This window comes from Syngnathus scovelli, chromosome 7, assembly GCF_024217435.2.
Source record: "Syngnathus scovelli strain Florida chromosome 7, RoL_Ssco_1.2, whole genome shotgun sequence".
In the NCBI taxonomy this organism is placed as follows: domain Eukaryota; kingdom Metazoa; phylum Chordata; class Actinopteri; order Syngnathiformes; family Syngnathidae; genus Syngnathus; species Syngnathus scovelli.
The window spans coordinates 4,832,999-4,846,050 of NC_090853.1; the positions used below are offsets into that span (position 1 = coordinate 4,832,999).

Consider the following 13,052-nt stretch of genomic DNA (forward strand, 5'->3'; position numbering starts at 1 on the left):
AGCAGCACAAACAAAAAAAAATGTTTTTTTTGTCTAAAATAGTTTATTGCTTTCATGCAAGAGTGCCATAAAAGACTATCACGGAAGATGCAAAAAGTTGTTTCTGTACAAATAGACGGTGGGGATGTCATAAATAGAAGTCAAAAGGTAAAAAGTGAGAAAAGGGCGGCGGGGTATAGTTGCAGCACTTTGACATGCATCAACAACAACAAACATTCAGGATTTCCTACGGGACGGTTGGCGTGCAAAAGACGTTGCCAAATTGGAAATAAGCCAAAAGCAGCCTTTAGTTAAATCCTCAAACCCGCATCTTGAGAATTCGGCCGATTATTGTTTGCTGGGTGAGAACTTTGAAGCTGAAAGTACTGCTGCATAGTCGCGTGAGGCCTCTTGACAAATGTAAACATACGAGACGAAAGATTTGCGGCTGGCCGAACAGCCTTCCGGTGTTGAGCCAGCCAACAAATATTTGGCACTTTAATGTGGGATCCTTGGTCTCCTGCTTCGCAATTTGGGTGGATTGGTACCAAATTGTGGATTTTTAGCCCTTTTCCAATACCCACTACACATCAATGGCCTACACACTATCGTAAATACACACACACAAAAAAACACTAACGAAAAGATATGAGAAATTCAAGCTGCAAAACTTTTTCACGGTGAATCAAACGCCCACATTTGATGGCGCAGGCAACAAACATCGAAATTCAGCATCATCTTCAGCACAGGTGTCAAACTCAAGGCCCGGGGGCCAGACACGGCCCGCCACATCATTTTATGTGGCCCGCGAAGACAAATTGTGCATCAAATTCGTGTGTCATTACTAGAATTGCAAATTGTCTTCACTTTTAATAATATATATATATTTTAAATATTTGACCAGTTTTTACTCATCTGATTTGAAAACGAGTTATTCGTCAGTTTGTTTGTTTGTAGCTTTTGCTGTTTAAATATGAGGTGCTTATACATTTATTTGCACTGACAGTCATAATGGCGCTCCAAAAGAAGCTATGACTACAATGTGGCCCGCCCAAAAAATGAGTTTGACACCCCTGTAGATTCTACAGCATCCATCTTGAACACTTGGGTTGCTGGGATGCTGCAAAAAAAAAAAGTGATGCCTTGGTCAGGCGAGTGCGAAATAAAACGATTCCAAGAAGGCCTTCGGATGCAATCGTAATACAATGCGATCCTGTTCGTACCATAAGAAGCTAATGGATATATATATATAATAAAAAAAAGGACTCTTACATTTTTTTGGTAACATTTCTTCTCTTCTGATGTCATAAGATGTGTATTCCAATAAATAACGCGTTTCAATTGAGAACATAAAATAGCAAAGAAACACAAACAGACCCAACACCGCCGTATAGTCTGGTACAAGTCCCCCCCCCCCCCCCCCCCCAAAAAAAGGAGTAAAACTCCCACTGGACCAAAACGAGCCCTTTTGAGTCATTCAAGGAGTCTGTGATAAGATTTTATAAAATTGCCAGGATTCAAACCAAAGACATGCGTGGTTTGTTTCCCTTCGAGACTGCCATTGAAAAATACCTCTGACAATGCGTCAGACCCAACACACACACGTACACCTGGCAGAAAGTGAGCAGTTTTTGAATTAAATTTCAGGATGGACAAACAAATGCACATTTAACAAAACGCAAAAACGACCGGTGTACCGAATGCTCCGTCAAATACGGTAGCTAGGTCATGCATGGGAGCAGTCACCTTTTGCGTGTGTGTGTGTGTTTTGGATTTTGAGAGATTTCAAGTACTCATTGCATGTTTGTTTGTTTTTTTAGACAGATTACAGCCCCTTTGGGTTCACGGTGGAATTTCACTTCAGCCAAAAGTTTTTGTGAGTACTGTGAGCAGTTAACCCAACCCCCCGAAAAAAAAAGATAAGGAAAAAGGAGTGGTTCTCATTTCTTCTGCTTCTTGAAGATCTTGAAGGTGTGTTTCTTGCGCGCGGCCGAAGAATCCGTGTCCTCGCCTGTGGAGCCGCTGTCCTCCTCCAACGGGCTCTTCTTGGCCGACAGCTGCGGGATGCGGGTGGCGCCCTTGGCCCAGGTGGGCGAGGGCGTCTCCGGCTCGGTGGAGCTGTGCGAGCGAGTGGACTCGGTGGGGCTGTGGGCCTCGGCCGCCGCCCCCTCCACCTGCGTCGGCGCTCTCATCATGAGCATGGGGCTGTCGGGCAGGTGCTCGCCGGCGCCGCCCTCGTGGAGCCGGGCGCCGCCGTTGGGCAGACCGTGCAGAAGGGAGGTGGGCTTCATCAGGAGGCCTTTGGAGCCAAACGCCGAAAGGCGGTCGCCCGCTTGCGACAGGGACAGCGACGAGTCCGAGTCCGAGCGATTCAGGTCCCTGCCGGATAGAAACGGGAAACACCTCAGCCTGCGGGTCAAAGGTTATCCAAAGGTGTTTGTTTTCAGGCAAAGAGAAGACTGTGAGCTTGGAGCAGGAGGAATGCAAAACAAGCAAAAAGGAATGTCGAGTGAAGCAAAGTGAGCGAGACTTTAGTTGAACCTTCCGAAATGCTTTATCGGATGGATTGTCAATATTTGGCCAAAAGCGCTGAAAGTGAGCATATTAATCAATTTCATTTGGGAAAAAATCTTGGGGGTTAGTTACGTTAGGAATAACCATGGTCAGGTTTTAGGTTTGGGCTGAATTTTGGGTTACGGCTTGGTCGGACATGCGAGGTTGTACCGCACCGCAGGGCATGGCATGCGTTAGAAACGCTTGTGAGCGCAGCCGCTTAGCGTCCACATGCCGCACGGCGATGGATACCCCAAGCTGTCGCTACGCGGCGAGTGCGCTTTGGAGACGTCGGAGAAAGCGAGGTCGGGAATCGGGTCCATGGGCTGGAAGGCAGGCTGATAAACGTGGGAGGGATGAAGGGCCACGGAGGAGGAGCAATGCGGACTGGCGCCAGAGCTACAGATGATGGCGGGGTGGGACACAGCGGAGGACAGCGGGGGCAGGCACAGACTCTCCAGGTGGCCAAAAGAATGACTGCGGGACTCTCGGAAGGCGGGCCGGGGACGGGGGGGACCCGGGTGCGAGGCTCCCTCCCCCTGCTGACCCTCCGGCGGGGAACCCTCTACCAACCTCTGCGAGCTCAAAGCCAGGTGGGGGTCCATGTGGCGCTGGCGCAGCGACATCATGCTGGGAGCTGCGGGCACAAAGCGACAAACACGTTATCCACTGCAGGAAAAGTGGCAGACGCTGCCAGTCAGTGGAAACACACCAAAAATGGGCAGAATTGGAAATTGACTCCACGTCACGCCAAATTGTGTTTGAAAATGTGGCAAAAATTATGACTTTTAGATAAGATCATGTCTTGACCACCAGGGGGCACTGTAATATATACAACAAAGCTCCAATATTGCATCTGCATCCGTTGTCTAATTTCTATTATTAGATTTAAACATGACATTTGACAATACACGTGTATGATGAAGATATTGAATTGGAAAAGGTTATGACTTTATCTTGACCATTGCGTCATCCAAACAAGGAGTCTTTTCCAAAAGGCCGCCCGCCATTTGTGGTATCTTTCCTGTTTACGTGAAAGAAAAGGAATCGGGAGGGAGGTGTTGCTACGGTGAACCCCGTGCCCTGTCTGAAAAAATAAAGCTCCTCCCCTCATTGTCGCTTGACACCAAGACACCAATGGCTGCGCCAAAGCACTACTTCTACATAGCTTTGGCCTTAGCGTGAAAGGAGCAAGCTGGGGAAGGCTTCCCATGCAAATACGCAAGCGGGGGGGTTCACCGTATTTCACTTGTTTGCAACACAATGATTCTGGCCCGTCAAAGCACTTCCAAAAGTATTGCAACTGCAAGGTCCATTGCGTTGTTTTCGTTTTATTTGTATTTCAGACCCACACATGCACATGTAAATAACATCAAATACAAGTTGGTTTCATATTCATCTCTTGATTTGAGTGCCAAATGTAGAGTACAAAAGCAGGCTTGCCGTTCCAATACTTTTGGAGGGGATCGCACATACCCATACTCGTTATTAATAAAGCCAGACATCGGTATTTTAAAAATAAAAAATTAAAATCTGAAACTATACATCAAGAGTAACATAACTTCTTACTAACTTGTCACTAACGACAATTAAGATTGTAATTACAGGCTGGAGATTGTACCAAAAAAAAAGTAAAGTGACAAAAACCTATATAAAAAAGCAGATGTTATCCAAATAAACTGGACAGTCAATTGGAACCAAGTTTGATATCAAGAAGGTAGGCAGGCAGGCACAATGGCTGCTTTGACAGGCGCTACAAAATATTTTAAGAGATGTTAGATGCCGCTGGTGAGGTTAAAAGCAGGGGGAAAAGCCGGGGTGGGTCGGACGGAAGTGACTTTGATTGGGGGGGGGGGGGGATTTATCAATCAAGAAAGAAGCCAACCGAGATTTTTCCACATGGGCTGACAATCGGAGCCGACGGACCACAGGTCACTGGCTCGCCGCTCCAAAAGCCGAGCGCCGTCTGCAGTTGAGCAAACGAGGAAGACGGCGGGCGGCGCGAGCGAGGTAGCAGCCGTGAAGAGAAAGGAGTGACATAGAAAGACCAATTAACGCCCAAGAGGAGACTTACGGAAATTCCTCCAAACATCCACTACAAGAACAACAACAAGAGTTTTGAGTACAACTACAAGAGTGGCAAATTATTATTTGGGTTTTTGCATAGAAAATGGACAGTGAGGCCAAAAAGTACATGTGGCACTTCAAGAATTTTGCCAAGCTACTGTCCAAAAAAAAATCTGTAAACCTTATGACTAGAATCTAATACAAAAGGCAACATGGTGGATTCGTCCATCTGTCCATAATCTGTAGGTGGCCTTAAACAACATGCACACTTCGGGACCCTGAGTTTTGAGTCTTCGATCAACCGAGCGTCGTCATCAAGGACAGGTGGACACATGCATGCGTTCAGGGGGATGATGGCAAATGGAACAGTACATGATTGACAGACATCAAACTCCGCCTCCAGCCGACCTCCGTCCGACCCGTCACGAGTTGTGGTGTCTAGATTTCCCCAGCAGGCTCTTGGGGTGCTTAAGGGATCGTTTGCTACTCCCCACCAACGAGCCCAGCGACTCGGACGAACTCTTACATTGCAGCACGGCGGGCATGATGTCCTCGTCCAGGTCGTCCATGTCGTCCGACACCAAGAAGTGCTGTGGCGTGGCCCGTCCGCCCCCGAAGCCGAGGTCCAGATTGAGGGACGACGCCAGCGAGGGTAGGCCCGGGTTGTTGACCACGGTGAAGCCGGTGAGCAGCTCGATCTGCTGCCAGCGGTGGAGACGCTCGCGCAGGGCGGCCGTCACCTCGCCCAGTGCTTGTCTGATGAGCGAGCAAAAAAAAACAACAACCCGTCAGTCACCCGCTCGCCAAAAAGAGTAGAATTCAATATAAAGAAACAGACTGCCTCACTTTGCTGCCAAAATCTTATGGTCCACGTCATCCAGGGACGAGCTGTGCGCCACGTGGAAAGTTCCAAAAAGGGTGTTCCTCTTTTTCTTGATCTTCTCTGCCTGTAACACACCAAAACAAAAAGTGCGTCACGTCCCGCCAAAGTGCGGATCGATTTGAGAATGTAACGCAAGTGTCGTACCCCCTCTTTGGCCACCAGCAGCTGCCGTTCGGCGTTCTGTTTCTTGATGTTGTAGTACTGGACCTCCACCTCGTGGGTGAGCTGCAGCCACTTTTGGAGCGGCTCCGGAGGGGACCAGCCACTCCGTGACTCCAGCTCCTTCTCGGCGTTCTTCAGAGCCATGCGCACCTGCCAACAACAACAAAGGCCGTTTTCAGCCATGATTAAATCCACAACTAATCATTAAAAGTTCTATTTGTTCAAATTCTCAAAATTCGTGACATGACATCACGCATTTTCCACAGCGGCCTGAGCTTTCAATACCTGCTCCAGCTCCTCTTCGGCGTACTTCTGTCGACTGAGTTCGTTCTCGGTGCCCTCGCGCAGCTCCCTGAGCCGCTGGGCTTCCTGCTTGGCCGTGCTGATCTCGTCCCGCAGCTTCTGCTCCAGGTTGACCTTCTCCACCTCCACCGAGCGGTGCTCTTCCTGGGCGATCTGCAGCCTGCCGGCGACACGAGGGGCAGCATTGAGGCTAATTAGCATGCAGGACATTCACAGACATGTGGTACATTTTGTAAATCACCATAAATCCATCCATCCTCATTTATAGTTATGAAATGACTTTTCAAGTTGTTACACTGGCTTTGCGTCTGTGCAGGTGTTCCTAATGTTGCGTCACGGACCTCAGCAGTGACACACACCAAGAGAAGCCACCACGGACACTGCCGAGCAATCACACGGCACCGAACGCTCCTCAGCTGATGGTTGCCTCACAATAAAATGGCACTGGAGGCTTCGACAGCTGTCGGCGTGCAATTATAGAACAGTACAGTGTGTTGCTCGGTTCTTGTGTACTACCGCGACCCTGTGCATGTGTGTGTGCATGTCACTTCTATTTTTAGACTGGAGCATGACTTTACAAAGGAGGAGGGCTTCATCAGCCATGACTTAATTACTCAGCGCTTAGTCACGCACAGAGCGAGCCAGCCCATCATCACAGTGCAGCACTTCCACAAGGGAGCGTGGCGTGGGAATGAAGGCCGTCCCCGTCAAAGAGAAGATTCCCGCTCAACCTCGCAGGCGAAATCGACGAGCCGTACTTGACTTGCCCTTGTCCGCTGGGGCAGAATTAGCATCAGAACCCCCCCCCCCCTCACACACATGTTAAGCGATCACGCTTAACACCTCGTCTCCGAATCGCGGGGTTCTGTAAAAGGCTCCCAGGAAATCCCGCCTCCTCCTAACGCCTCACCCTACAGGGACGCGGCGGTATCAAGTGGCCCGAGCCGGGCCGGGTCGGAGGCTATGGAAAGAGAGCAGCTGGCGGGAGGGATCAGGGGAACATACACGGGCGGCCTAAGCTTCACGAACTACGACATTGGACTTTCATTCTGAAGCCAGAGTGGATTGACATGGACACACAAAGCTGCACACGTTTTGGGTTTTGACCACGATAGCATATCGCTAATAAATATCAGAATTGAACTTGTCAAATGAGGTCAGCGCGCGAGATGGTGTTTGAGCCTCACTGGACCGCCGCCAGCAGTCGAGCGCATCTCGCCACTAGGATCGCCGGCGCCAAGAAGCAGCGTTTCCTTGAAAGGAACAAATTGAGAGCTCTGGAGCACATTCCTCGTCGTATTAGCGGCCCCCAAAATAGTTTCTTCAATCACCTTCGCCACAATGGAGCTCGCCCCGAAACGGCTCACTCTGATCTTATCGGTTACGCAAGGCTGTTTAAATATTAGGAAGCACACTGACTGACTGCCACGCACTCCCAAAAAGGAAGGCGAGAGCCGACAAACCGGTTTGAAGGAATCAAAAAGGACTCACTTTTGTTGCAGGTCGTGCAGACTCTGCTCGGCCCTCTGCAGGCCCTCCAGGTCTTTCATCATCTTCTTCATGTGATCCTTGGAGTAGCGGTTCTGGATGTACGCGAACCAGCAGCCGCCCATCCCGATGACGATGGACACCACTAGCATGAAGTCCTTCAGGTGGTTGTGCCTTTTCACTGGAACACACACACACAGTGTTTTTTTTTGTTTTTGTTTAGTTTTTTGCTGCAAGCAAAACCAGGAGCACCACTCCCGCCTGCTCGGCCAACAAACACAGTGCGGCTCAGCCTCTGGATAGCGCTGCTTTGAATCTGAGCTAAAAAAAAAAAATTATAATATGACTCGAGCTCATTTGTGTCATCCTCAGAAAATATCATAATGCTGAGTCCATCCCACTGAGCAGCTTGTAAGCACAGACGATTAAATATTCAAAGGAATACGATCCAAATATTTGGGCGAGGCATCGGATCAGGTTACAACCAAGTCAACTCCCAAACACATCTCGTCGGCTCTCATTTTGTGCACACGAGTAGTTCCTTCCTGAAGTCCCTCGAACGGGAAGTTGACGAGGTCAGCGAGTTGCCGCAACGCAAGCACGTCACTCTTCAGAGTGTTGCGGTGGAGTTCAAACACACCCCGGATTGAAATGCAACCCTCTCAGTTCCCGTTTTGTCAGCGAGCCATTGAGCGTTCACAAGTTGCACAGCGTGACATTGTGACAGCCATTTTGAAAAAGGATTGGACGCACATTTTTGCAGTCAGGCATTGTGCCGTCATTATGCAAGGAGAGTTGATGTTCAAATATGGTCACAATAAAATAAAACATGTTTTTTTTTTTGTATGCAAGCAGTGTGCGCATGTCTGAAAATCCTGCGGGAGGCGCAGCGGGCGCTTAAAAGAGGCTGTCAAGGCCAGACGGCGCTCGCTTGTGTCCTCCCTCCCGGGTGGTGAAATCCACGGCGACATATGCCACGTGCAGATTCCCCTTTCTCGCTGCACATCGTCAACAAAGTAGGCCAAGCCGGTGTCGCCCCTGCCCGCTCGTGTGGTCAGATAATCCGCTCAGATAAAAAGCAACATAATGGCCGCCTTGATATTTCCTGGTTTCCCATGCAAATGTTTAAAATATTGCAGCAGAGCTGAACATCTGTATGGACTCCAGAACTGAGCACTTCCTCTTCCCAGCTTTTTTTTTTTTTGTTTAATCTTGATCTCTTATCTGCCCTCCTTTCGAGCTAACAACAAAGTATGCGGAACCGATGAGAGAATCACACTTTCGCGCACCGCACAGACGAAAAACAAAATGTGGCGCCGCCACTTACTGAGGGGCGCTCCGAACAGCACGGTGTCCAGAGATTTGAGCTGCAGCTTTTGAACGTGGCTGCGGTCCAGGATCTTGAGGATAACGTGCATCAGAGTGGAGTTCTTCACGGCCAGCCTGAAGGAGAACAGACACGGCGAGGGAAGGAAGTCAGGAGCCAGATGTGAGCGCAAACATCAGGCGGCTTGGCTAAACGTAGCCGACCTGGGCATGGCGCTGCCGTTAAAGCTCATCTTGCGGAAGGCCTCCTCGTACTGCGGCAGCTCCACGTAGCTGATGAGCCACTCCGCCACCTCGTCCACCGTCCAGTTGTAGACTGAGGACAGCAAGAGGGAAGCGGAGGTTAGCGGATGCCCCTAAAATGTAGCTTGCCGCTCAAGATGACGAGCGACACTTTAGAAACATCTCACGCGATGGAACGTCAGCTTTTAAATGAATTTGCAAATTGTCGGGTCTCTACTTATGACAAGTTATGGAAAAACGTGCTATGCCAGGCTAAACCGTACAAGTTGGCTAGCAGCGCTTGGCTCCAAATGAAGGTTTACTTTGCGTGGTAGCCAGAGAGCGTCCGGGCTTTAGCCCAAACGAGCTATCCGGTGTCATAACAGTGACAAGGGAGAGGGAGGGGTGAGGGGAACGAAGGGGGTAACGTAACCGGCAGCACCCAAACTGCTGGCCCTAAATCAACGTGCGCGAGTGAGAGAAAAGGCGGCAGACAGTGAAGGTGCGAAAGACACAATAGGCAGAAACGACAGATGAGAGCGGGTATTGCAAAAGTATCTGTGTCGACAGGCTGGAGGATCTTGCCAAGTGTGCCGCTCTTTGCTCGACACGGCGGCAGATAGAGCGCCTTGACCGCTAGCCAAAAAGTCAAGTGGCAGATTAGGAGAGCCGCAGATTGTTCACTCACACGGAGGACAAATGACAAGCAGGGGACAGCGACTGAGACAACGTGTTGCATCATCACAACATTCCATTCTTTCTTTTTGCGAGCGCTACCTTCCGAGCCCTTCCAGGTATTCCACAGATCCTCCACGCTGATGAACTGGTCGTCCCCGTGGAAGCTGTTGTGCTTGGCTTTGGGGTCGTGGTAGTTGAGATCCTCCCTCAGGAACTGCGGGGGTGACCACATTTGCAGTTTAGTGCGCCACGCCTTTTGTATTATACAATGGTGTCACGCGCCAAAGGAGACGTTCCAGCTCTTACTGAAGAGTGGCAGGAATGCTCAGTGCTACTCGATATAGTTAACATGCGTGAAAACACGGGTGCTTGCTGGTGTCAAGTAGCACAACTCAACACAAGAGTTGTTTGAATTCTCACCAGCACAAGATAGAAAGGCCTCAAGTGATCGTTCCAACTGGGGCCACCATGGAGGGAAAGCTCTCCCAATAAACATCAGAGTTTCATCAATTGTGTACTCCACGTTAATGATTGACAAAAACGACTACCGGGTAAGAGCAGCCGAGAGCACACATGAGGAACCCTCGCCGTCGGCCGAGGGATGATTTTTTTTATGAGCTTCTTGATGACAAAGCCGCTTGAGGTTGAGTGAAGCGACGGCATCGGGGTTTCAGGTACGGGCGACTCGAACTTCATCGAGGGGTCGAGGAGTGCCCGCCCACGCAGAGCACTTTGAGAGCTGTAGCAAATTAGCTCGCCGCTAACGGCCACTCGGCAGCCTAGCAAATATTTCTCGACGTGGTATCGACTGATTTTCAATGGCATATTAATAAATTGATTTCCACAAAATCCACGTATTGACTTTTAATGAAGCATATCGGTCCGCCGCCACCTACCCCGTCCGTCTCCGCCACGTCCACGTTGCCGTTCTTGTCGTCGTCCATCTGCTTGTGGATGCTGCGGATGGCCTCGAAGCTGAGGATGGGGTTCTCATCTCGGCACAGCGGCTCGTCGATGCGACACAAATCTGCCGGGGGACAAAGTGGTGCGCAATGTCAGGACGTGTCGAGCGGCGGGAATGAAATCTGAACGAATGCTAGGTCGTCATAGTTTGAATTGTCTTGAAATATCGGCACAGACTTGTTATTGGCGAGGACGTTATTGGCCAATGTGTCAGCGTGGCTTTATCGAGTGGCTCCCGACTTCCCAGACCTCCTTCCTTTTTGCGTTTGCTTCCTCTTCCTTGCTCAGCCAGAAAAGCTTGTTCGGAATGTGCCACATTTGTCAGCTTTCTGTGTGCATTTGCAGATGACGCCATGTGCTTGTGAGAAGCACTGCTGCTTTGACTCTGTCCTCCATTCTAGAAGTTTTGCACTGTGAAGCTGAGCAATTGCCAAATTCAAACCATCAAGTTTAACAACATAGCATAGTTGCGCTTTATTCACAGCGGCACGTGTTACAGCAAGTCTTGCCACCAGACTGAACAGGAAAAGCCTCCAACACTGAAGAAGTTGGCATAATCAGCGGCGGGAGAGCGACATATTTCCGCCGCCCCCCTCAACAAATAAAAAAAAAAAAAGTGCAGCTGACCAGTTGTCGTCGTGTGAAAGTGTTCACCTGCGACTCTCCCATCATTTGCCTTGCAAACTTGTGTCGAGCATGCAGATAAGAGAGCGACAAACCAGTTGGCCTGCTTTTTCTTTCCTTCTTCTTCTTGAGCGCTTCAGTTATGCAAGTCATCTGCAGCGCAGACCACATGCCACACGTTTACAACGACGTTTACAGCTACCGACAGCAGAAAAGAAAAACTGCAAAGCTGAATGTGAGCGTGCATTGCGTTCTCACTCATATCCGCAATTTACAGTCTGCAAAAAAAGACACGAGGCACCAGGTGACCATCTTGGGAAGCCTGCTTGGGAAGCAGCCGTGCTAACTGCTAACACACCACGCCGAATGTTACTCGGGCCGAACAGATGCCTCTGGTAGAATACGGAGGAAGCGCAGTCTTTTGGTTTGAGTGATGCACTCAGAAAAACCACACGTGGCATCGGAAAACGCTGCAGCTTTTTTTCCACGCATCCGTTTCATGTAAGTCAACAATAGGTGGTCCCACACAAAAAGATCTCGGCCAGCCTGCTCGAGATCCATTTCAGCATCAGAAAAGGACTTTTGCGCTAGCAGTGGGAGAAGTCAATAATTAGGCAGCCCACGGAACTTTCCACATAAGGGCGTAGACAGACATTTTTCAGAAATTTCCCCCAGAGATGCCAAGGAGTGACTGACCACTGCCCATCATGCCGATCAGGATGAGAAGTTCATACTGCACGCGTGCATCAAGTAATTCAAACGGAATCTTCACACGGTCCAAACTCTGGCAATGATTGACAGCTGCGATGGCAGTTAGGTCAATTGCTTCCTTTCTGACGAAGCGTTTTGATGCGCGCCGGAGAATGCGGAGCCAGCCGGACTATTCTCAGCCGGGCCACATATAGGCCAGGCGCTAAGACGCACGCCGACTTTGAGTCCGCCTGCTCGACTCCAGCTAACATCGTAACTGACTTGTGCAATATCTTTTCTATCTAAACTTTCTGTGAATATTGACTGTAAATGTTTGGCAGATTTACCAGATATTTTTCCAAGTGCTGACAAGCCCGCTCACCTGATATGCCATTTTCGGTCGTATCCACCGCCGAGGGCGAACTGGACCTGTTGCTGCGGATTCCTCCGATGAGACAGAAGCAAAATATCCACAGGGTCACCATTTTATTGAGCTCCATGAATGCTCCGCTGCTGCAAATACAAGAGAAGTACTTCAATCATTCTAGCAAGCAATGGCAGCACAATGGCAGCATTGTCTCGGGTGAGGAAAAGAATAAAAGAAGCAATATTACTTCTTGGGTGAGGCGCGTCTGTAACAATGGCAAAGTTGCCAGCGTTCCTCATGAGGTTTCAAATTTAAATGTGTTATTTAGAATCTGTATTTCTTCTTCACTTTGCACATATCAAATTAGGAATTTAAAAATAAAAAAACACAGACACTGCTCCATTCATAGATGTCAACAGTCTCACTACAAAATGCTTTTGTTTCTGAGATGAAATGGCCATGATATAAAAAAGACACACACACACAAATCCTTAAATAATTAAGAATAATTTAAATGTACTTAATAGACAAACACAGGCAATTGTATGAAGTGTGGAGTGGCACGATTATCGATAAGAGTAACAAAATTAAATTAAAGGTCTGATCATGACTTTGAAATGATCCACTTGTAAAATAAAAATGATCAAGGGGGATTTTCAGGCTAAAACAGAAGATTATAGAAGAAAATCTCTGAATGATGACAAATATTCTGATTAAAAAATCTTGTTGGGACCCAAATTACTATAG

The 13,052-nt window shown here is 48.9% G+C and overlaps 1 protein-coding gene across 5 annotated transcripts; it reads right to left on the reverse strand.

Moving 5' to 3' along the window:
- Positions 1 to 23: 23 nt before the first annotated feature.
- Positions 24 to 12,442, reverse strand: stim1a (stromal interaction molecule 1a). 5 transcript variants are annotated; one of them, XM_049726166.2, is made up of 13 exons: positions 12,321 to 12,442; positions 10,558 to 10,688; positions 9,761 to 9,875; positions 8,966 to 9,077; positions 8,763 to 8,878; positions 7,439 to 7,616; positions 5,930 to 6,107; positions 5,627 to 5,794; positions 5,446 to 5,546; positions 5,126 to 5,355; positions 4,418 to 4,498; positions 3,106 to 3,169; positions 24 to 2,358 (listed from the first exon to the last, which is right to left on the reverse strand). In XM_049726166.2, the coding sequence occupies exons 1-13, from the start codon at positions 12,436 to 12,438 to the stop codon at positions 1,920 to 1,922; spliced, it is 2,031 nt and encodes a 676-aa protein (XP_049582123.1). In that variant the 5' UTR covers positions 12,439 to 12,442; the 3' UTR covers positions 24 to 1,919. The 5 variants fall into 5 exon arrangements, with proteins under 5 accessions (XP_049582123.1, XP_049582121.1, XP_049582124.1 ...); XM_049726164.2 differs by having other exon boundaries at positions 2,785 to 3,169; XM_049726167.2 differs by lacking the exon at positions 4,418 to 4,498 and adding an exon at positions 4,607 to 4,627.
- Between the last annotated feature and the right edge of the window lie 610 nt (positions 12,443 to 13,052).

Coding starts and splice junctions, on each gene's coding strand:
- stim1a (XM_049726164.2), bottom strand. CDS start 12,438: ATGGAGCTCAATAAAATGGTGACCCTGTGGATATTTTGCTTCTGTCTC. Junction 6,108..7,438: donor CTGCACGACCTGCAACAAAA/GTGAGTCCTTTT, acceptor TGTCGCCGGCAG/GCTGCAGATCGCCCAGGAAG. Junction 5,795..5,929: donor CCGAAGAGGAGCTGGAGCAG/GTATTGAAAGCT, acceptor TGTTGTTGGCAG/GTGCGCATGGCTCTGAAGAA.